Source organism: Apteryx mantelli, chromosome 7 (genome assembly GCF_036417845.1).
Source record: "Apteryx mantelli isolate bAptMan1 chromosome 7, bAptMan1.hap1, whole genome shotgun sequence".
Classification (NCBI taxonomy): domain Eukaryota; kingdom Metazoa; phylum Chordata; class Aves; order Apterygiformes; family Apterygidae; genus Apteryx; species Apteryx mantelli.
Window position 1 is genome coordinate 19,759,262 of NC_089984.1, and position 23,338 is coordinate 19,782,599.

The 23,338-nt window shown below is 41.0% G+C and overlaps 1 protein-coding gene across 1 annotated transcript; it reads left to right on the forward strand.

Moving 5' to 3' along the window:
• Positions 1-7,959: 7,959 nt before the first annotated feature.
• On the forward strand, positions 7,960-10,796 carry DUSP13A (dual specificity phosphatase 13A). The gene is made up of 3 exons (XM_013960206.1): positions 7,960-8,120; positions 8,462-8,679; positions 10,597-10,796. The coding sequence occupies exons 1-3, from the start codon at positions 7,960-7,962 to the stop codon at positions 10,794-10,796; spliced, it is 579 nt and encodes a 192-aa protein (XP_013815660.1).
• The last annotated feature ends 12,542 nt before the right edge of the window (positions 10,797-23,338 follow it).

Sequence of the window (23,338 nt, forward strand, 5' to 3'; positions counted from 1 at the left end):
TCTTAAAGCTGCTGTCAATATGAATATCACAGAAACTGTTATGAAACATTTTTCTCTCTTTTAGATGCACCATTTTTTTGCACTGTTATTCTTTTCTGATGTCTGTAGAAAAAATAAATCTGAAAACTGGCAGGTGGCCAACAGCGCTTTGTCAATCATTTATTCGAGGTGATCCAAAGCACAGATGTGAACAGCACAAATGACTTATGAAAGCTTCAACAAGGCACTGTAACTTTAGGTGCTCCATAACCTATAAATAATACAAATGGAGAGGACAGATAAATTATAAATAAATGACTTCAGAAATAAATTTATTTTGTATATCAGCTGACTGTGTTAGCAGCCAGCCCTTTGCAGCAGCATACTGCAGTCTGAAGAACATACAGAACTAACTTTATTGATGATGCAATTACAGTGAGGTCCAATATAAGTCTCCTAAGTTGTAGCTTCAGTTGAAGTAAAAAGTGTAGGTGCCAGCGTAGCTCCATTAAGTTAATGAAACTCGCCATATGAGAGAATTTGACCTTGAATTCTTTCTTCACAGAGAAAAAAAGCAATCTTTTGCAATCCTTGTGCATGTGTTAGTAAAGAAAGTAAAGGAAATTTTGCATTTCAAAAGTCTTCTACATCAAGTTGTCAAGTCATTGAGTAGTCTAATGCAAATGTCCAAGATTGTACAGTATTTGTTTAGAATATACATTCTAAATAGATGAAATAACAGGTATTCAAAATAAAAACAAGCTGGAAGAACTTCTACCCATTATTACATGTGCTGATCTTGGTTCAGAGATGCTTATCTCTATGCAGTCTGTTCCATCTATCTTTTTTTTTTTTTTTAACACCAAATGTTACATAGTTTTCCAAATGAGCTGCTGAAGTTTGAGGGAATGTTTCTTTGCCAAGATTTACTACCCTCTGCAAACAGTGTAGGAATTATGTGCTGCTTCAGTCCTTACAATGTTCTTCTTGCCCTTCACATGCACTAGATGAAAAACCTCACAAGACCAAATTCACCAGTGACAAACTGTAGAACATATGCATGTGAATTTGAAAAATAAACAAACAAAAAAATCAGAGATCTGAGGATAAGCTGGTAATAAAGCAGGCTGAAATGTTAGAGTAATTTAACTTACTCCAGGTTCACATTCATTGTGTAATCAAAATAACTGGTATTCATCTGACAAGGAAAACAAAATTACAGGAGAGCAAGGAGGATGAAACAGAACTGTAATGCTTCTTTACTGTGTGCATTCATTGCTTTTTCTGCCATGAATTTTTTCCACACCAGCTGCCAGTAAATTATAACTCTTTGCACACTTCCAGATGCCAAGTTGGTATAATTTACAGTACATTGCCACTTTTATTTATATTTGCATTTGTATGGGTACAATCTTTGTAATTTATTTGCCCTGCAAGACCTCACAATGCTAGGTCTAGAGATTACCATATCAATAGAAAAGGATTATATGAATCAGTGTCTGCATTAGCAGCAATCTCACTTCAGTGATCCAGAGGGTGCCCTGTTCCCATATCTGTGAGAAGTTGGATTTTGGCTGTGTTTTCTGTAACTTGAAAAAAAAGTTTCCCCATAGAAGCCATGTCTTTTGCTTTTTCTTGCCCAAGTGAATAACTGTTTTGTACTAATAAAAGCACATTTTCACATGTTGGCTACTTCTCCCAGAGCAGTTTGACCAGTCTCATAAATGATCTGCTATCACCTCCGTGTTCTGAAAGGTGAAGTGATTTATTTTCTTACAAGGCCATATCCAGATTATCTTTCCTCTGTATTCCATCCTCACTGCACAGCTCACCAATTTTCTTGCTTCCTGTTCCCTCATTTACTCACATGGCTGAAAGACTTCTATTTCTTTGTTTTAATATCGTTTCTAAGATCTATTTCAGCATGACTTTTAACCATTTTTACCTTATTGCAACATTAATGTACTTCTAAGGCCCCGAAGAAAAAATATTAGATACTTACGAACTAGAAACTTCACTAAAGCAGCATAAAAGTGGCTGCCACCTCATTGCATAATCTAAAATAAGTAGATTGAAAACTGAAAACACAAGCATCTAAAACCTCAGGAAAAGCCACTACAGCAACACATGCAACAACACTAACTTGCCTTGGCAACCCGAGGCCAGTTCATAGATCCCTGCTTCTGCTGCAACACAGTAGACAACATTATGCCCAATTCCTCAGAAAAAGATAAACAGAATTAAGAACATGGGCCCTCCCATCCCCAGAAGTCCTCGCAGAAGAAGAAGTTAGGTTCCATTTCCACTGATGTATTATTGGGAAGACACTTCACCTGTCTATCTTTATCCTATCACAGTAAAGTAAGGACTGTGCTCAGACGTCTCTGTAAAACAGTATAAGAGCCTGTTATTATTATAGCATATTTGGGCGGAGCCATGTCTTGGAGACCACATTCTGTAAACCACTAACCAAATGATAACTGATCTGTACCACAAGTCTGTGACCTGAACAAGTTTGCTACTTTTCATCCTTGTGTGACTCTTTCTGCATATTTTAATACAACTCAAAAAAATGGCTTAAGCAAAAAAAAAAAAAGTAAAAGTAAGTAAAAGCAACAATTAAAAAGTGCTACAAGAATAACTACAGGAGGCTACAGAGCTGTCTCATCACAGAAGAGCTCACCGTGTCAGTGTGTCTTGATAATAATCATAGAGTTAACTCACATTCTTGACCTCCTACCTTCTTCACCTTTTTATAGAAGGTGCTAGAAAACTGCTAATTTGTTCAGAGTGGCTTTGGCTTTGTTTTGTTGATTTTTTTCCTAACATAAACATGCACCAGAATCCACCAGCTCATTGGATTGCAGGCAGGAAGCAAAAATGGAAGCAGAAGGTTCCTTATCCCATTTCCATATACTGTGCATAGCAAGACCAGCAATCAACTGGCAGTCAAATGACTTTCTGAATTTAGTCTCCAGACTTTAAAAGTCCAGGTTGGAAAATCAGCTGTAACTATATATATCTGTGACTCCAGGACTATCTGAAGTTTATAGGCCCCAGAGTCTGTTATATCACCAGCAGATTTCCATGCAGTAAACACCTGGCCATAAGTAACATCAGCAGTAAAAGTGGGGAAGACAGAGTGGTGCGTAGCCTGGCGATGCTTCCCTGGCAATACCCCCCATGCCTGCCTATATGGGCCGCTCAGCTGTTTTGCATCAGCAGTTTGGCAACCCCAGCACTGAAGAGAGCCTCACCAGTAGGTTTCTACCTGAAGCTATCACTGCTAATGCCATTTTTCTGCTCTGTCTAGTTTCATCATCTAAAAAATATTTTCAAAAATGACCAAATTAGCTTACATGGAAAAGTAATAAAGAGGAGAATTTAAAGCTTGTAATTCTTAATTGAAAGTAGACATGCAATAGCTGTTTAGCCACTGCATTTTGAAATGGAAGATTGCTTCTCCTTGCTTATATTTGATGCTCTTTAAAAAGGTGAAGTCTGCAAATACTTTGTGCTTTATTTAACAGCTTTTTCCAATAAACTTCTTTCCATCACTTTTAATTATGTCAGTTCCTGGCATGTGACAGGAATGCATTGATGTAAGTTTGACAGGTGGTACCAATGCCAACATGCGAATCTCAGTATTTAAGACGAATGATATGCTACAGATATTTAAAAAACTACTGCAGATTGCCAAGAGCAAAAGTCTTTAAAATGTGTAATTATGCTGGATGCATCCTTAGATTGAAAACAATTTAATCGATTTAAACAGTTAAATGGATTCACTGTTCAGGCAGACATTTAATCACAAAAAAAGAAAGAAATTCATGTTGAAATTTCCCAACTAGCTCCAGCTACAATATATTATACAGCAATGGAAAATGCGATGTGTGAATGTATTTTTTTTAATACTTTATCATCAAATAATACTGTTTACATTCAGTGATTTGAAATATCTGTCTCCAAAAAAAATCTCAACAAGACCATATGCAGGAAAAAAGGGCCTCAGGTGAACAGAGAGTGAATTGCTTATGAAAATTCTATTCCAGCAAAGAATGCAACAAGGCAAGGGGGATCTTTAGCTAGAGGTGAAGCTAATTGATCTAAATCAGGCTTTTTTTGGCAGGCTAATCTCTTTTTTGTACAGACCAAGTCCTAGTTATCTTAGAATGTTTTCTGTAATCTCTATACTTGAGTTGAAATATACTTAGATCAGGTCTGTGTGAACTTTCAAGCATCCATTTTATCTTCAACCCTCTGATGCCCATAATTGGAGAAAAAGAAACTGAATGGAAAAAGAACTAATCAAATTAGTGAACCATAACTTTATCAAGGCAGAGAATGAGCTTGTGAGAGCAAAAAAAGAACAAACTCCATGTGCTAAACAGGCAAAATCATTTCATGGGTTGAAAATATGTTTACTACATAGAAAAACAGAAAACACTATCACTTAAAATTAAGCTAAACATACCAGAATTCAATTAGTTCAATTCTTGTTCAATAATTAAACAGCCCAGAAAACAAATGCTGAAAACAGGCTAACAAGTGAAATCAGTAGATCTTTGGAGTATGGGGATGAATGTAGTTACCTAACTGTGCTTATTTACGCTAGCTGAACTTCTATGCTGTAACATTTTCACTGCAAAAAGCTTTCTCCTTATAGGATATGTGAAAGGAATTTGATTTTGGCCCAGTTTTCACCAGAGAGGTAAAAAGGTGTTGCAAACATGGCACCAGTTAGTATTAGTAGCAGTATTTTCAATAAAAGAGCTTCCATGAATATTCTGCCTTTGACCACTACAATTTTCGCCTCTGACAGAGGCCTGCTAATGCCATGTTGCGTGCTAATAAAGCACTCCATGGGAGTTTACGCTGTTACTTCCTATTACATTGTTAGCTAAGGAATGTTTGATTTAGATTATTGCATCAAGTATTACCTACAAAGTAATCACAAAGGCATAGTCCACTGATTAAAAGGATGACTTCTGTTGGGCGTTCCTAAATTAATCATGCTTTAATTCAGCTGAAACAGCAGCTATTTTAAGATCATACACTACTGCACACAGATGTTTTACTTAGAATTGCCCACCATCCCAACAGTCAGGAGAATGTCCAAATTCTTGGGACCTCAAGAAGTCCCTAGTGCATTGAAAGCTAATTTCCCCTGTGAAAGCTATTTAGAATGGCCAGATATCAATTCTTTGCTTTTTACATCCTTTCTGAGTAGCTTTAAAAGGGCCATACAGGAAGCAAAATTGTAGAGAGCCAAACCCACCTGCACAAATAGGTTACACTTAGAAGGGATCTTCTGCCAAATTTTATGACAAAGCTAAGTTGATCCTTTGCATAGTTTTTTCAGCATCGCATTCTGGCTCCCTTTATGTGACCTAAAATACAACAGTTCTCCACAGAGTCAGAAAATGGTGGCCTTTTCGTGAATGTTAAAATGAGAATAAAACACAGTACTTCAATAAACAATAAAATGATGGAACAAAGCCTTTGGTTTCTTAGAAGAGTCAGCACTTTAGCTGATAAGGATCTTCAGATCCATGGTAGTTTCATATCAAGGGACATCTCAGTAGAGTAGCATTTGACTGTCCTATTTTAACCCACAGACTTGACAGCTAAATGCTGGGTAAATATGTGGAAAGAGGTATATTCCAATATCATCAGCCTTTTTCGATCTGCAGAGACAAGTGGAGCACCCAGTACTGAGGGCAGAATGGCCAGCAAGGGGGCACACAGAGCAGAAAGAGACTGTCTAATGCTTTCAGGCAAAAGCACATCCTGTGGGTTAGTGTCTAACGCAGCCTGCTTAAAAAACAGATCTCTGCCTCCTGCCTGTTTCAAAGACAGGTCTTGGCAAGAAAAGTAACACAGCGTCACCAAAGTCATGTTTACAGAACAATTAAAGGTTTAGAAGATGCTAGGTGGAAGGACTGAGTTTTGAAGCAGTTGCTGTGTGTTACAGCAAATGTAGGAGGTGCGTAAGTTTTGGAGAGCATTCTTCTGGAGGTCACATTTTGCTGCTCATCTGGTTTTGCACTGCAAATTACCTTTGAATTTTTAGTCAAGTGCATTTGAGGTAGAAGCCAACAGAATTTTTACTGGTGAAAGGTACAGAGTTAATTAGGAGTGTCACATTCCTGCCAGAACTTGATTAGCACAAAAGAGCTGGGCTTACCTTAAAAAAAGTGCTAGTAAAAACCCCAATTTGAGCCTGCACCCAGAAACCTGGGAAAACTAAACTAAACTAAGCAACTTTCATCTGTTCAGTCAGTTAATTTTCCTCACTCATGAGCACAAATCAATTAGCTTAACAAACCCTATTTTACTAAAGGAAGAAGGAAGAACAAAACAGATAAAGAAGATAACATATTAAGAACATATACCTCGTGCTTGAAGTATAACTTTAACCATTTTACAGTGTTCTCCTATGCTGGGCCTGGTTAACTGGCTGTCCCGCTCCCAGCTGGGTCTTGTGGGGCAGCAGCCTGTGGCTCAAGGTGCAGCGGTTCAGTGCCTGTCTCACTGCCCCACTCTAAATAAGCACTGCAGCAACTGTTGCCCCCAGTTTCTCATATTTCAGCTCCTAGGCCAGAATGTACATGGCTTTGGGAACTAACAGTCTCTTCATATGCAGAAGACTCTTAAACAGTTCCTTCTTTCTCTAAGTCCACAGCATAATCTTAACAACTTCTCCTGCTTCATGAGACTCTAAACAAAGTTGCTCATTTTTTTTTTCTTCACTACAACATTTGCCTTCTGATGCTGGAAATTATTGCCTTGCATTATGGTGACCACTCACCAGGAATACTCTTAGGCATGGTTAATTAGTCCAGATTCTAATATCCTATTTCAAACTGTTATCCGCAATATGCCTCTTGATAAAATAAAATAAAACAAACCCTCTCTCCAGCATAATAAACCAATGCATGTAGAATAAAGGTGTTTTGGGCCTGACCAAGTATTCTTTCCATTTATCAGCCTTTTTCTACAGTGGATATCAGCAGCAAGCTTCTCCTCTTGAGTCTCCTTCTCTTCTGGACTTCTTTGGTAAAGGAGCTTTATTCTGAGTACCAGCTGCCAGGATTACAAAGGAAGAACATCACAATTCACATGTTTTGTCCTGTAGCTCCACAGATCACCTCACATTTTTTTGGTTCCCTACCAGGAATCGTACAGCCTGGAGACCAAAAGTGCAGACACTGGTCTTCTTGAAAGGGCACACTAATATTACAATATGATGTGATGAATCCCCAAGCTGTGAATCACCAGGACTTCCCATCTAAACTACCCCAGTGACTTACAGGTTTCAACTGGCAACCATTATACTCCTGTTGCTTGTTCTCTCTTCAAAAAAAGAGCATATCATACAATATGTGGCAGGTGTATTTTATTAATACATTGACGAAAGCAATAACTGCAATAGAAAACATGAAACATATAACACACACTTAGGCTCAGTTTCTCCTACCTGATGCAAAACCAGCAGCTTCAAGAAATAAATTTCTCTAGATTATTTGTGCTAGGCAAGATGTCATAATCTACGTGGTGTTTAACCTCTTGATGGCCGTGTCAGTAGAAGCCATTGGTGCATTTCCAGCTCTTTAGCAGCTATATTTTTAAGAGCCTTTGTGTTACTGGGATATATTTGTCATTCTTAGTGCACATGCCAGGTTTCTATTTTTCTTTTATCAATCAGGCCTTATATTACTTATGATGTATGGCTCGCTGTTGCTGAGGATAGTCAGGGCACCTCAGAGGAGGATGCAGACCCTCAGTGGGTCCAGGGCCGCAGCACTGCTGGGCAGCACGGTGCAGCGGTTCGGGAGCATGTGGCTGGCCAGCAGCTGCTGCAGCCCATCTCCCTGAATCCACCATGACAGCAACGGGCGCTGGCAGCACCCCAGCAAGCGGGGCAGGGCTGATTTGGGATCGCCGGCTCCTGAGAGCCTCGGCTGTTTCTCACTCAGCATGTCTGGGCCAGAAGCGTTATGCCCACAGGGCCCTGGGGGGGCTGGGACATGCACAGGGGACGTTCCCTCTCTTAAAGAAATCGAGCAGCTCCTGAATACCAGGGGACCCTCTTGTAACCATGTGGATGAAGTATGGCCTAATCTCTTCTTAGGAGACCTGTAAGTAAAGCTTGCTGGACTGACTAAAATTTAACGCCTCTACTGTACTTCTTGTCTCTTTCAGCCTGTTACTGTCCTTGCACTTCTGCCTATTAGTATGATTTATAGACATGGCTTTAGGTAGCTCATAGTTTTGCTAATTGACATTATTTATGCTGCAGACAGCAAAGATTCTGAGATAAAATTATGACTGAATTAGTAATTAATTGGTTAGCCCTGGGAAACAATGCGTTGGTGAATGTTCCAGCAAACAGCTTGGGAGATGCAATCACAGTGCTTTCCCTGCTCTGTAAATATCTCTGCATTCATCTTGATCTGTTTATGTTTGCCTTTTTCCTTAGAGTAACAGCTCACAACAGATTCATTCTGTGGAAGATGGGTGTTACCCATGTTTTAAATGCTGCCCACGGCACAGTGTACAGCCAAGGAGGCCAGGACTTTTACGGAGCTGCCATTGATTATTATGGTGTACCAGCCTATGACCTTCCAGACTTTGACATAAGCCAGTTCTTTTTCTCCGCAGCAGAATTTATTCACAAAGCTTTGAACACACCAGGAGGTATGAAATTATTGTTGTTCACATTTTTATGTTAGTTAACGGCCTTTTGTAACAGGTCAATTCCACAAGCTCGGTGGTGGACCAGTCAATACATGGTCTCCTGCTAGTTGTTGGTCATCTGCACGGTGGGTGACAAGAGGAGGGAGAGCTGGGCACGTGTATGCAGCTGTAACTAGATCCTGAAAGATCAAGGAAGACTACAGAAAGTGGAGGGGAGAAAAAGGATGAAAAATGCAGGAGAGAGACTGGGGCAGAGAAGAAAGGAGACAGAACAGAGAGAAAAATATCTGTGAAGAAAGGCTGATTCAAAGAGAGAGAAGAAAAAAAACATACATTTAAAATGGACACAGAACATAGTCTGAAAAAAATAATGTTGAAAAGTAGAAAAAGCTAAGTATTTTTAAGAATCGGAGAAAAGGTGCTCAGAATGGTAAAAGAACCTGTGGGAATTATAAGGATGCACACACACATTATATCTGTTCACTCTGTGGCGGGGTCAGGCCTTGAGTTTGAACATGGCTACTTCCCAAAACAAGCCCCATGCATCCACATTACCCAGAAGAGGTCGGCTGTAGCTTAACAGCTTAGCCCACCCCACCTTGCTGCCCCGAAAGCAACCCTGTGTTATCACCGCTGTGGCCCTCACCCACCCCATTCACCCCGCAGCTGGGAGCATGCTCCAATTCATTCTGCACACTGCAGGGTTGGGCGTTCTCCCCCACCATGTCTTGGGGTGCACCAAAAGCCCTAGACTGCCCCCGGACAGTTTGGACACCTAGCAAGGTTGGGCTGGAGTTCCTGCTTACAACAGAATTCTTAAAGGCGTTTATAAGTAAGCATCCTACAAGGTTTTAAACCTACTCCTTATTTTTGGTTTGACCTCAGGCTCTTTTGATAATATCCAAATAGATCACAGGCATATTTTAAGGGCAATATTTGCAAAGAATTTCTTACCAACTCTGTAGACAGCTACATCATAACTGAAAAGCTGAAATAAGCTTATTTACCACAGTGAGAGTGGCACCAAGTAATATGGGTGGATTCTCTGCCTGCATTTTGCTATATATTTATTTTTACTATTTGTATGGTTTTGGCAATCTTACCTGGTCTAGTCTTTTGGGATCTTTTTATGCCATCTATATCTGTAGAACAAATGAATAAAGACTCGGAAGTCCTGATTTCTACAGTGACCAGCCATGTGAAGAGGCTCATACACTGCAAATGAACTTCCTGTGTGAATAGGGCCTGCAGGGCTGTGCCCCTGAGGAGAAGATTTACCTTTACCCGATAAGATTTATAGCATGTTACTCAAGAGACTGAATTTCTTGGCACTGGTGCAATAAAATACTAACTAACCTGTATTACATAAAAGTCCAATCCTTAACATGAATAAACTGGCATTAATGGAGCTATCTCAGTCTGTATCACAAGTTTCGGCTTTGAAAGAGAGTTACAGTCATGGCAAATTGCCTTATTATACAATGGTACTAGGCCAGTCGTTTTTCTTGGTGGCTAATGTGCTTGTGCCATCCTTTCAGGCCAGATTTTAGCATTTTTATTTACCTAAGTAAGCCCCTTTGAAATCAATGTGTCTGATTTTCTTCTTGCTTATAACAGAACAGCTTCATTGCTTCCATAAAGTTTTCCTTGATTTACCACAGTTTCTGAAATCAGGTTGTGACCTCATGACACTTCTCACACAAGTGAGTATAACTCAGATGAGTAAGTGTTGCAAATTGGACTTAATTGTTAGTGATTCATGTGATCTATGAGAAGGGTAAGAAATAAATCATGTTTGCTCTGTTACTCTGACCAAGCTGGAGAAGGCAGGAGGTCTGCCTTTCCTTTAAATTAAACTCCATCCACTGTATTGTTTCTCTTCTATGATTATAATTGATTTTTTTTTTTTTTAACTAGCTAAAATTTTGGTACACTGTGCAGTTGGAGTAAGCAGGTCAGCTTCCCTAGTCCTAGCATATCTCATGATAAATCACCACCTCTCCTTGGTTGAAGCCATAAAAACAGTGAAGGAACATCGATGGATTTCACCCAATCGTGGCTTTCTGAAACACCTGCAAAATTTGGATGTCCAGCTACGGCAAAAGAAGGGCTGCTGAACCAGGGCTGCTAAAAAACATTTAAAGTAACACTTCTAAGTTTCAGTCTTCATAACCATTGCACATATACAGTTTTCTATGAGCAATGCATGTTGAAAAATGAATAAAATTATATAATTAAAGAAAAAAAATCCACAGGACTTTATATGGATTTATTCTGATAGCTCAGTTCCTTTGAGAAGAGCACAGCCAACAGCAGCACTAGAAGCACTGTGTGCCATAGTGCTTCTGTGCCTGATGCAGGGCTACCATGTAATTCCACTGGGGTGCTTTAGATGGATTGGGTTTGTTCCTGATCTGTGCTAATGTCAGAAACAAGTTCAGCAAAACAAGCAAACAAGCTCTCTATGCAGTCTCAAGTTCAGCAAGCCCACAGACCTTTTCTTCTGTAAATATATTTTCAGCAAGATGTGGTGTACTATGTAATATTTTGAGGACATTAAAAAAGATGTCAAATCTTTGAAGTGTTTTGTAAGCATTAACGCATTGCTTCTCTCCCACACTCCCTTCAGATCATCTCTCCATATTATAGTCAGGAAAACTGAGGTAGGAAGTTGAAGTAAAACACATTTGTACTATCTTTCTGCTCCTTCCTCCTCACTCGGTAAGCAGATTGCTTAGCCCATCTCGTGGCGACTGCTCCCACTCATCAGCAATGTGAACCTGAGCCGCATCCATTTAGCGTCATCAGCAGGAGACTAGCTCTTGACCTGTGAAGACATCTCCCCCCATTGCCTGTCCTCCAGCTCTCATTAAGTTCTTTCAACTTCCCAGATTTAAGCCCAAACACAAGCTGCCTTTCTCTGGCCTCTTCCTCCTCAAAGAATTAGTACAGAGCCTGGAAGAAAGCAGGCATCAAAGGGACAGGCTGTGTCACCTGCACATGGAAATTATTCCTCTCTATCAGTCTCTGTGTAAGGGTCCTGACACCTGACTATGGCATCTTGTCTATGCTCTAGATTTCAAAGCTTCAACTTAAAATAAGCTTAAAAACAGTTTAGTAAACCAGACTCACTTCCTGCCTGAACACTCTGAATTTGATTTAAGCCCATCTTGTACTGCTGTATTCTAAATTCAGTAAGGAACTGAGTTAGCTTACATCAATGGCTAGGCTTAATTGATACAAATTAGTTTTAAACTGATTTAAGGGTGTCACTTTTACTATCACCAGTTAATCAATTACTTAAACTAATGTGATTTTTAATACAGAAACAGCATTCAAAATCATCTGATCATTATGCCTGAAAATTAGCTTATTACTTACATCTTGTGGTGAACCGTGGAGCAATAATCAAATCTATTTTCGCTCTTTGCTACTTGTTTGATATATTGATTAGCTGACCTTATAAACTTTCCCTGCCAGGTTAAGTAAATACATTTCTTCTTGTTTGTTTGCATTTTAAGCATCAGGTCTGATCATTTTCTTCTCCGCTGAAGAGATTTGCAGGGTTATTGGAAGACTTAAATGGTGGTAACTCATGAGTTGTACTTCCTTCCCAGACCCCTGTCATCCTTAATTCTTGGAGAGGCTGAGACATGGATCCTGATTTAGCTGAGCGCTTATGGAAAGGAAATCCCTCCTTATTTCAGTGTACATGGGTGCTTTGCAAAATCAGCATATTTAAGACCATTTTAGAGATCTATTCGAGTGTTTGTTCAGATTTTCCTAAATCTTGCCAAAGAGCTCTACTGACAAGAGAAAGAAAAAACATTGTAGCATAGAAAGAACAAATAGAAAAATCACATTTAAAACCCAACAGTGTTAGGACAATCCTTATACCTCACAAAGCAGCAGAGGGATGGAGGAAGAGTTGGATTTCCTTTGAAGTTCTCCATTAGGGTTAATAGGGATTTATATGAGTTAATATTGCATCATAATTTGTACCTCATTCACATTACAGCAGATTTCAGTCTTGAAGCCTTTTGAAGACATGGCACTGAAAAATCTGAAATACGTGTGAGTGGAATAACGCATCCTAATGGCTTTAGGCTGGGTAAAATTAGACACATGTGAGAAAGATTAATGGACCCTCCCATCAGGAAAATGCTTTGCATGCCCCTGAACATCTGTCCCACAAAGCCACAGCTGTGAAAGCTGCTCCTGTTGTAAATTAGTAACTGCTCTCCTAGATACTGCTCATCCTATGAGAGTATTGTTTCACAAGGGGTGCAGAAGAGAAGAGCACGGAGCAAAGCTGAGCTGATATGGCATCCAGACCTCCAATGACATGATGGTGATCTTGTACAACAAGACTTACTTACCCCAGTGGATGGAATAAATTAGTTAGAAATCCTTTTCAAGGACACTGGGAAATCACAGAAGTGTTTTTAATTGCGGAGTTAGTGTTGCCTATATTTTTGCTTGCCTATATTACTCACTTCTTTCTTCCTTATATACAGTTTAACTTACTTTGCTCAGGGAAACAGATTCCAGTGCAAAAGCAGTAGAATTAGCCCTGTAACTTCTTAAAACAAAAAGTACTTTCTGCTGCAGCTTGCCAGGAGGAGAGGAAGCCTTCTCACCACTCACTTGCAACTATCCATAGTTCAGCTCATGACATGACATGACACTAGAACTTCACTGTTTTCCACTACTGACAGAAAAAAGCTGTATTTCAAATATTGTTCTGGCAAATCAAACACAGGAACAAAAACAAAAGACAAACATTGCGTCACTAACGGCGCTTCAGAATATGCACCTGTCAACAGGGTCTATATGATTTGGGAGACTAAAGGCACTGAATGTTAATGTCTAAGTGAGGGAGGGTCCCATTCTGAAAGATATTTCAGTACCTGAAGATGAGCTGAAGATAAGAGGTGCCCGCGTATCCTTCCAAGACCCCAGGATGGGGTAGGAGTAGTCAGTACTGGAGATCCAGCCTGGCTGAGGAGCTGATTGCCTCCCATTTCCTCTGAAATGAATAGGCGCACAGACCTTCCTGCCCTAGGCTTGCCTTCTCACATAGGTTCTCCTCAATTTGTTATTCCTTTTTTTTTAATGTATCTAACTGAAGAACGTACCTGATGAAAACCCACAGCAGAAGGCATACAGTTCAAGAACAAGTTCCTCCCATAGGAAAGGTGTATGCCAGAAAGACAAGTTAGACCTCCTCTGAAGAGGATTTGAAAACCAGTTTTTTTTTTTTTGAAAGTGGTTGTCAGCTAGATCCACTTTAGCAAGTGGGTCAGGGGCTAGTCCCAGCCCACTGGGGGCTGCGAGTGGGGGAGTCTGTGAGCAGAGGGTCCAGTAAGACCACCCCCAGCCACAGCTGTGGCAGACTTAAATCTGTTTAAAGCAATCAATCACAAAACTGCAGTGTTAGTCTGGAGATAGTCATGTAAAATTCCAATGCCAAATTACCTTAAATTTCTTTTCCTGTACAGGAACCTAAGGGCATCAAATGAGGTTAGTAGAAGTCAGGTTCAAAACAAGGGGAAGTGGTTTAGTTATGCTGTGAGACAGCTTGCCACAGGATGCTGTTGAGGGTGAAAGCCTACAAACATCCGCAGGGGTAGCCAGACAAGCTGATGGAACAGATATCAAATATGTAGAAACACCATCGAGATCTGGGAGCTCCTGAGCTGCAACTGATTGGAAGCTGGGGGAATATCGGGAAGAAGTATAGTTTGTGCTTGCATATGCGTATTTCCCACAGGCATCCAGTGACTGCCACGGTCAGGCACAGGACACCGGGCAAGAAAGACCTCTGGTGAGGCCCAGGACAGCTGCTCTCATGGTCTTTTGAACTTGAATTTTGAACTTGCCCCTAAGATGAGCTGTGCCCTGTTTCCTGATAGCCAATGATACTTATTATTAGAATGGGGCCACATGCGGCATTTGGGACTGCACCTCGGTTGTATTGGCCCAAGTTTCTTTCCTGGGGAGGGCTCCGTGCTGGCACGCACAGTAATATTCCTTACTTGGGGAGTGAATAAGGGTTTTTGCCTAACATTTGCCTAGTGCAGAGTTTTGCACTGTGGTGGCTGTTCAGGCTGTTCCCATTCCAGCTGGGATGCAGCAGGGAGCTAATCTGGGGAGGCGTCAAGGCGCATGCCATATTTCGGGACAGCCACCTGCTTGGACACATCAAATGGCAGCAGAGTCCAGCAAAAACTGCCCTGCTGATCCTGCAGCAGTGACATCCCCATGGCCCTCAGCGGCGTACGAGCCCCAAAGGGGCAGCGCCCAAAGATGGCCCGACTCTATCAGCCCTGCAGTGTTTCGAGGCTGGCGTTCCTTCTACCCAGGGACTGGAAGATATTTTGGACAGCTGCAAGGTGGAATTAAATCACGTGGATGAGGAGTGGAGTAATCCCTACACTGGCGATATGTAAGTGCTATTTGAGGCTGAGCTGTTCTGAAGGGCTGGGGAATACAGTACTCGATAACATGTGCTGTCCAACTGTTTTGTTTAGTTAGAGCTGTTAAAATTAGTTGCCTCAAAATAGCATAGAGGAAAGCAAAAGGACTGTCCACTACAGAAAGAACCTATAGAACAGAATAACTTTAATTGAAAAGAGAATAAAATTTTCCTCACTATTTTGCATTATTTATTTTGTAATTATTCAACAAACAGATTTTATAAATGCTGCAAACACTGAACATACAGAGCACGAGGCAGAATCATGATCCTGAATAGCCTAAAATTGAACTATGATTGTTTTTTATCCTTCTGAGATTATTTTTAACCAGAATGGTAATTTTCACATAAAAGGGTATAATAACATTTACTGTTTGCAGTATAAGCTGATTTTCAGTTGAAATTTCTGACAAAAAATACAGACATTCTCAATGAGCCTGGGCTGCAGTGTTTATACCCCAGACTCGCACAAATGATTGTTTCATTCTGGAACGTGAGGAAAGCATGGAACCATCTACACTGAACAAGCCTATTGCCCATTTTTATGCCAAAACCAGTTCTTTCCACCACTAGCAGATTGGAAACTGGCTGAAATACCTGGAAATTACAATTATGTTATTTCCCAAATAAGAGAAGCAGGAGGAACTAATGATCCTTTGGCTAATTTCCCATTGATTACAGCTAAACAGGGAATTCTTTTAGCTCTGAATAAGCAAAGCTTAAAAATGAGCTAGATAGTTGGGATAAATAAAACCAAGTTTTGTAAATGCAGATTACAAATTACATGTGCTTCCTAGTCTCACTGCATTTCTAATCAGTGACACGACAGCATGCAGATGAGGCTGGCGCACAGCAGGTTGCTGCCCACTTACAGTCACTGCAAGGCAGCCAGGTGCATGGTTGTGATGGTCTGGACCTGAATGTAGAAAGGCAAAAACCAGCACAGCAGACAGTACTGGGGTCTCACTGGGGGAGAATGGCATCTCCCATGGGCAAACATCACAGCGTATACAAACACAGGCAGGATTTTGCAGTGGGAAGAGGTTTGGTTACGCGTGGAAAGCAAGCTGTGTTTCACTCATGAAGAGATGAGGAGAAGACAGCCAGGGGAAGTCCCAGTGGTCTCTTGATACCTCCGACACTCTGTACCCCTAACCCAGAACACATCACAGCAAACTCCAAAAAACTGCTGGGGAGACAAGGCCTAAGAGGAGGTTTAGGGCTCTTTAATTGCATAGTGGTGCTGTCAGGACAAGCATGGCAGCATTAAAGTTTGGCACTGTGAATCTGAATGAAATCCTGTCTACTTCACTCAACTTCTGACTCAGTGACAAGAGTGGGAAATCAGCTTTTGCTTTTCCAGTTAAACCTTGTAACTCTACCTGGACTTTTTTACGCTATTAGAGCCACTTAGAGAAATAAGGATTTGCAGGACTGAGTGCAACAGGTAGTAAAAAGCAAAGATTTAAGACCCTATAAAATGCACTGAAATTACATTGTCTTAATGCCGTCATTTGTTTTTAGATATTCTTCCAAGTGCAGTTTTAAGATGCCCATTGATGCCTATGGGTATATACATCCCAAATTATTTTTGCATGTTTATTGTCAAATGCATTCTGCCTCTTGAAAAAATGCAATGAGTGCAGGAAAGAAATGCATAGATAGAAACAGTGTCTACATGTAGTAAAGAAAAGATGAACTTGCAGAAAAATCAGCTAACAGAAGTAAAAAGGTAAATTGGTTTTGTCGCTAATGCAACAGCTGAGCTCTAATATTCAGGTTAAATACAGAGAGTTAAAGACTGCAAACAGTAAAACTGGAATTTTTTCAAGTACTGTAGAGGGAATTTTCTTTATTCTGCCAACATCAATAAGACAAATATGAACACCACCTCAGAATAAGGTTTCATGGGATCTTCTTGAGGTGGAAATAGGGAAGGAAGTGAGGATTTGCATTTAGGCCTGACCTACTGCTCAGTGCAGTCAGTGGATACTGGATGATTCTGTTTTACTGAGCAAACTCATGCCAGTATAAATTAATTAGTGTCAGGACACCTGCCATAGCTAAAATAACCTGAAGCAGTACCATAAATTGTCACTACTTGTTTCTGTGAAACCAGTCACATACAGTTCCTGAGGAGCTACTTGGAAATTAGAGATCAGTCTAGAATTAAAGGTAAATTTTACTAGGAAGTATTTTTCCTCATGACTTTATCATAAACTTGATGGCCAGCTTCTTCAAATGAGCTAAACATCTCTCATAAAATAAAGTAGGGATGGCTGGCTTTGCATGATGTCTTTCATCCCAGAGGACTTTGAAGTGGTCAACAAATGATTATTAAATATTTGTCTGGCTCTCAGCCACCACTGATATGCAAGGCCAAGGCCAAGACCCTTTGGGTTCAAAGGTAAAAGCTTTTTAAAAGTGCTACATAATAACCAACTCAGGGAACAAGATCTAAAACATCCTGCAGAAATCAGACTTCATGTTGAATTTTAAGCAGGCAGGATTATCAACTGGAGTTTAGCCAGGTTAGCAAGGCTAACATCACTCTAGCAAAGAAATGTGCTATAGTTACAGTCTGAGGAAAAGTCTGAGTGTGTTTTTTCAACACATGTACTTCAAGACCAATTGTAGAAGGACCTGAGCTACTTCATGAAATGAATCTTTGTAAAGCATTTGGGCCTGTAATTCCCATTGACTTTGTAGTCAGATAGAGCCTGTAATACTTGTTACATATATAAGAAGTTATAGGCAGGAAACTGTTTTTGCGGAAGTGAAATGACTTTGAATTCCACATTTTCTGTATCTCTTCTGAGTATATTCAGAAATCACAATCTTTTATCATTCTTTTAGTACATTATCTTTTGCTACACAGCAAGTCTCAAAGTGTGGTGGGCACTGGGCTCTGCAGACAGTAACGCAAGGCAACAAGATACCCTGAGTTGCTTTTTTGTCATTAGCTTTCATACATGCTTCTGCACAGCTTCATAGCTCATGTCAAGGAAGTCCTGAGGAGCCTTGGTGTCACCCATGTACCGAATGCTGCACGCTGCATGGGGAAGCAAAGGAAACCAAACTTTCTATGGCCAGGAAAGTCATTATTATGGAATACTTGCAGAGGACGCAGTTGACTTTTGCCTGGGTGTGCATTTCTATAGCGCCTCCGGGCACCGCGACAAGGCACTAACCGTTCCCGATGGGGAGCGTGTCTCCTGGTGGTGAGCCGCTGCTCTTAGGGAGCACTTTCGTTCGATGATCACAGATTACCACACAAGCATTAACTGAACCTCACTCAACCGCTCGGGCAAGGCTTATTATCCACTTATAGATATCGTCTCCATTGGCAGGTGGAAGGAAAGCAGGGCACTAAAAGATTAGGAGTAACCCACAAAACCATGTTCAAATCAGTGGCAAGGATCGCATGTTGCTTACTGGTAAGCATCAGACCGCATGCCCTGTAACAGGAGAGGAAAAAAAGCAAGTGACTGTAAATGTAAATGATGCTGCATTTTAGTGAGTGGGGAGAAAGATTCTGAGTTTTCAGTCAAAACCACTACTTTTAAAAGTATTTCTGTATTGAGTCATCAGAATACACAACATAAAAATTGTTACTTTTTGGTTTTAGAAATAGCCAAAAGCTGCCAACAGCTATCATAACAGCTATGCCAATTGGCCATTTGCAAAGTCTTATGCCATGCTTTTTCCTCTGTTTCTGGACTAGGATCTCTAGTAACAAAAAGTGGTTCTTGATTTATGAGAGAGATTAATGTAATACCCTGAAGGCTGGTTTATCTCGGCTGCTGTAAATTGGATCTCTGAGAGATGAGATGAGAAGAGATGTGGGTTAGGCAGAAGCAGGAACTTAAGCAATCTCTGACCGTGACACTTTTCTGTGCAGCCTGGAGCAGCACAGCCTGTATTCATTTTTATTTTGCAGGGAAAATCTTGGCTCACTGTATTCTTGGTAAAAGCAGATCTGCTTCCCTTGTGCTGGCTGAGGGTCCCTGAAATGGCTGCAGGATTTAGATATTGAACTGAGAAACAGAATATACCTACATAATCCATTGTAAAATAAAAGATCAAAGTGACATGAAGAAATGTCAGACAGACCATCTGAATATGAAATAAAGACAAAAGGAACATGATCCCAAAGCTTCGTCATTAAGCCTATCTTTCCCCTACTTTCAGGACACAGAAGATTTCTGAATTTCATATCTGACCCAAATCATTCCTCAATCATTCAGATAAATAAAGGCAACAAATATGTCCTATGTCCTTTAGGATATGTTTCTAGTTTGTTGTCCACCCTATGCATGAAAACTTACAAGTTTTCAACTTGTAAAACTCAACTTCAGGAGAAACTAGGCCCATGTTTAAAACTAAAGTACTTAAGGATATCCCTGAACTTTAAATGATGCTGACCTGTTTTGCTGATTTGGGATCAGCAAATGGAAAGGGAAAAAAAGTTAAAGCCTAACAAGTCCAGGAAATGACCAGGGTGGGGGGATAGAATTTTTGCACTCTTATGGCAATAGATAGTCAATTCCCAGAGACTTTCCAGAGGCACCTTGCTCCTGCCATGCACCCTAACTGGCAAGCTGGGATAGATCACCCTCAGGTATTTCTCATCTTAGGGTAGGCTGTGGAAGAAACACATAGTCACAGTGTGCAAGTGGTACAGGTGTGTTGGTCACAGCCTCTCATATTTGCTGATTTAGACTGAAATCCTGGCGATGCAGAAGTGAAAGAGCTGGGGAAAGTCACTAGTGACAATTTGAGCATCTTAGCAGAACTAGGTAGCATTTGCTCAGAGCTCACTTGCAGCATGTGTGCATTTCTGTCCAAGTGAACATGGCACATCAGAACATCAACATTTAGGCCAAATTAATCCCTGGTGAAACTCCATTAAAACCCAGCAGCACAACCCAGCAGGGTTGAGTTGGCCTTACTATTTCCAAACAGGGAAGCCTCTCAAGGACAGTATGGCTTAAGAGGCACAGATAATTGGCAGGTGCTCAAGTATCAAAATAGAACGAGAATCACCAGCCGTGTACATCCTGTGCTTCGCAGGCGAGACGCAAGCGAGGAAAACAATCAAGTTGTCTGGTGGAAAAAGCAGCTTCCCAGGATCGCTCTAACCGAGGTGTAAGTGTGATCAATCCGCATGGGCAAGTGTCAGTTTTCCACGTACGTTTCACCTAATGCTGGCTGCCTGCGGAGAGCAGCTTGGGCAGGCTAATGCATGCTTGTTATCGCCAGCGTAAATATCTCTGCCTTGTGTTATTGTGGCACAAAGCAGCTGGACCATTTGAAAATCATTTAAGAAGCACTATAAAATTAGGGCTCCAGTGCTCTTATTTTATGACTTTCATGAGCAGCCATTGCCTAGAGAGAAATTATCCTCTTTATTTTCAAGGCTAAAGGTTCTTTTAACATTCATCAGAATCAAAGTGCACCCTTGATAACACATTGAGCTGTTTCTTATCTAGTACAGACTCTTTACCTTCTGCATAATATCACATTTGAGATCTCAGTTCTTCATATACAACTCATTTCATTTTGTCTGCTGTTATTTTCACTAGCTGAATTTGCATAGTTTCAGGACAGGCTGGCTTATGCCCTGAAACATATTCTTTCCATAATTCTTAATTTTTTTTTAATTTCTAGAACAATAGCTCTGAGTATTTTTGTTACTCATCCTTCTATAAAAATGGTCAATTACCTCTTCTGGCAATGGAGTTTCACAGACCAATTAAGCACCGTAAGCGAAAGATTTTTCAAGGGCATAAATAGTACTTAGGTGCATAACCTGATAGATTCTCCTTTGTGTCTTTGAAAATCTTTCACCCATGTATAAAAAAGACATTTTTGGTAATTTTCTTTTTTCCTGTATTGTTTTCATGGACAGTTTCTTTACTAAACTCTGGAAAACAGTGGGTGAACAGTCATGAGTAATTCTCTCTAATTCTTATATATATTAATACCAAAGAAGCATGAGAAAATACAATTAGTGTGAAAGGCATTCTGTTCTATTCAGAAATAAAAAAGTGTGGCTGTATCCACCATACTTAAGGCTCCATTAGGACACTCAGATTTGAAGGGCTTAAGAAGATACCCTGCGTGAAATTCGCAGTTACCAATGTCATGAGTGGTGAATGGTGAGGCCTTGCACATCCCCTGTCCTGCAGCTCAGAAAAAACACTGTTTCCCCCTGTGTTGTGCTCATTTAACCTGTCTTTCATTTCTGTAAGAAACCTGTCACCATATTATCCAGTCACGAAATACAGACTGAAGATAAACATGTAGAAAGTTGTAACTATAGCTCTGTTCTCATGACTCCCCCTTTGGCCAGGATTTCTTCTTTATTCCCTCCGGGAAGAGCAGACTGCGTTCCTGTGCCTAAACGTGGCAAATGCTTGCTTGATAGTTTTTCCAGGCATGCTTTCAAATCTCTGTAAATAGGGATGGCTGGTGCTAATAGATCATGCTGTGAAAGCATGTGCAGCCACACTGAGGAGCTGGGAAGTCAAGGTGCAGCATCCTGCGTGAAGGAGCTCTAATGGAGCAGAAGGCAGCCTGCATGCATGCGAAGAGCGCCTTGCTGCCATGCCAACACCTCTGCTAGCAGAGGGAGCTGGATTTTGTAACCATAGAGTCCTTGCCTGCTGCTACCCAGTATTCAATTCATCAGCTAGAGGCTTGAGCAAACAGAGGGGCGAGATGGAGTTGCGTGGTAATCACAATTGCTTGTGACCCTAGGAAGACAGAAAACAAGACAGACACGATCAGCAGACCCTAGTACAGTCTGCTGTCGCCACGGATAGGGAAAGTGGGGCAGCATTTAGCAAGTCACAGTAAGAAAGCACCTCAGCTCTGCGGCATTTTTTCTGTTCCAATACTGAGCAAGGCAGTAACCACGTGCACGTGTCTGACTGTGCCGGGAATAGACAGAAGGGCCCTACCTGGGCCAGCTCTGAGCTCCCGGACTTCAGACTAGGTTTGGCCTTTTGGGTCAGGGCTGATCCGCCCAGGCTCAGCCCTTATTTGTGGCAACAGTCAACAGTAAGTGGCAGGGGAAGAGCAGGGTTCAGTGTAGCCCTCGCAAGACCAGATCCAGCACCACAACCGTGGTTGTTTCAGCTGTGCAGCAGCTTCCTCCCTTCTGCACTTGTGTGTGTATCTGCTCTTTCCCTCTCAGGTACATGCACCTCACTCAGTACAAAACTCTGCAAAATCCCTTCCGCTCAGAGCTTTCAAATTCCTTGACAGCCCTGAATTTGCCTTTGTTTTGGGGATGAACAATTTGTGTTGAACTGTTTCTTGCAGTGATCTTCACTAAAAGAGATGGCAAATTAATGTTTGAAGTCAGTGCTTCAGTGCTAAAAGGAGATCAGGTGAGGATTTTTCCTTTTAAGCATGGAAGAGAGGCCATGAGTAGTAGAGGCCTATGGCGTCTCTAGAGCGTCCTGTCTTCTCCCACCTAAAACCTCAACATGTAAAGGCTACATGCTCACATCATCTCCAGAATAGGATCGAGCATACCCTGGAGGAGCTTTGACCTATGTGATCACTGCTGGCAGCCTGGAGGAAAGACTCAGGTTGTAGGATATTCTGGAGGGGTAGATTCAAAGTCATATTTTGCCCTGTTAAACCTGTTCATTTTCTGGAAGGCTAAATCTACTTTAGATTAGTAGGTAGGACTCCATGTTTCAGAGCTGGGCAGCTGAGGCACGAAAGAAAGCTCCTGAATGCTGGCTGTATGGTTGTGGTGTGGTCAGCAACAGCACAACTTCTGTCACTTGCTTTCTTCATAAGATAAAGCTGATTCCTGCTGCTAACTGCAGATCCAAACTGGGAACAAAGTCATTCCACAGCAAAGAACAATAGCTTAAAAAAACAAAGAGGCTCAGAAGGGGGCAGGTGTGAAGGCACTAGGGTCTGCTTCAGCATCCTCTCATGTGATAAGCATGCTCCAGTCCAAGTAATGGGCACTTGAGATCTTTGCTGCAACAGCTGAAAGTTGCTTTAAACATTTTTCTTCTCTTGCTTCTCCACTGCTAATCCCTTTTCTTCCTCCTTCTTGCTGCCACTGAGAAATGAATCATGGTTTGTAGTGATGAATGTGTTCCCAGCCTGAGAAGCAGATGCTGGGTGTTTGGTGCCTATTTTAGATAATTC

Excerpts from the sequence above, each read along its gene's own strand:
- DUSP13A (XM_013960206.1), top strand. The coding sequence starts at position 7,960 with ATGTCTGGGCCAGAAGCGTTATGCCCACAGGGCCCTGGGGGGGCTGGG. Across the intron at positions 8,121-8,461 it reads AATCTCTTCTTAGGAGACCT|AGTAACAGCTCACAACAGAT; the intron begins GTAAGTAAAGCT and ends CTTTTTCCTTAG. Across the intron at positions 8,680-10,596 it reads AGCTTTGAACACACCAGGAG|CTAAAATTTTGGTACACTGT; the intron begins GTATGAAATTAT and ends TTTTTTAACTAG.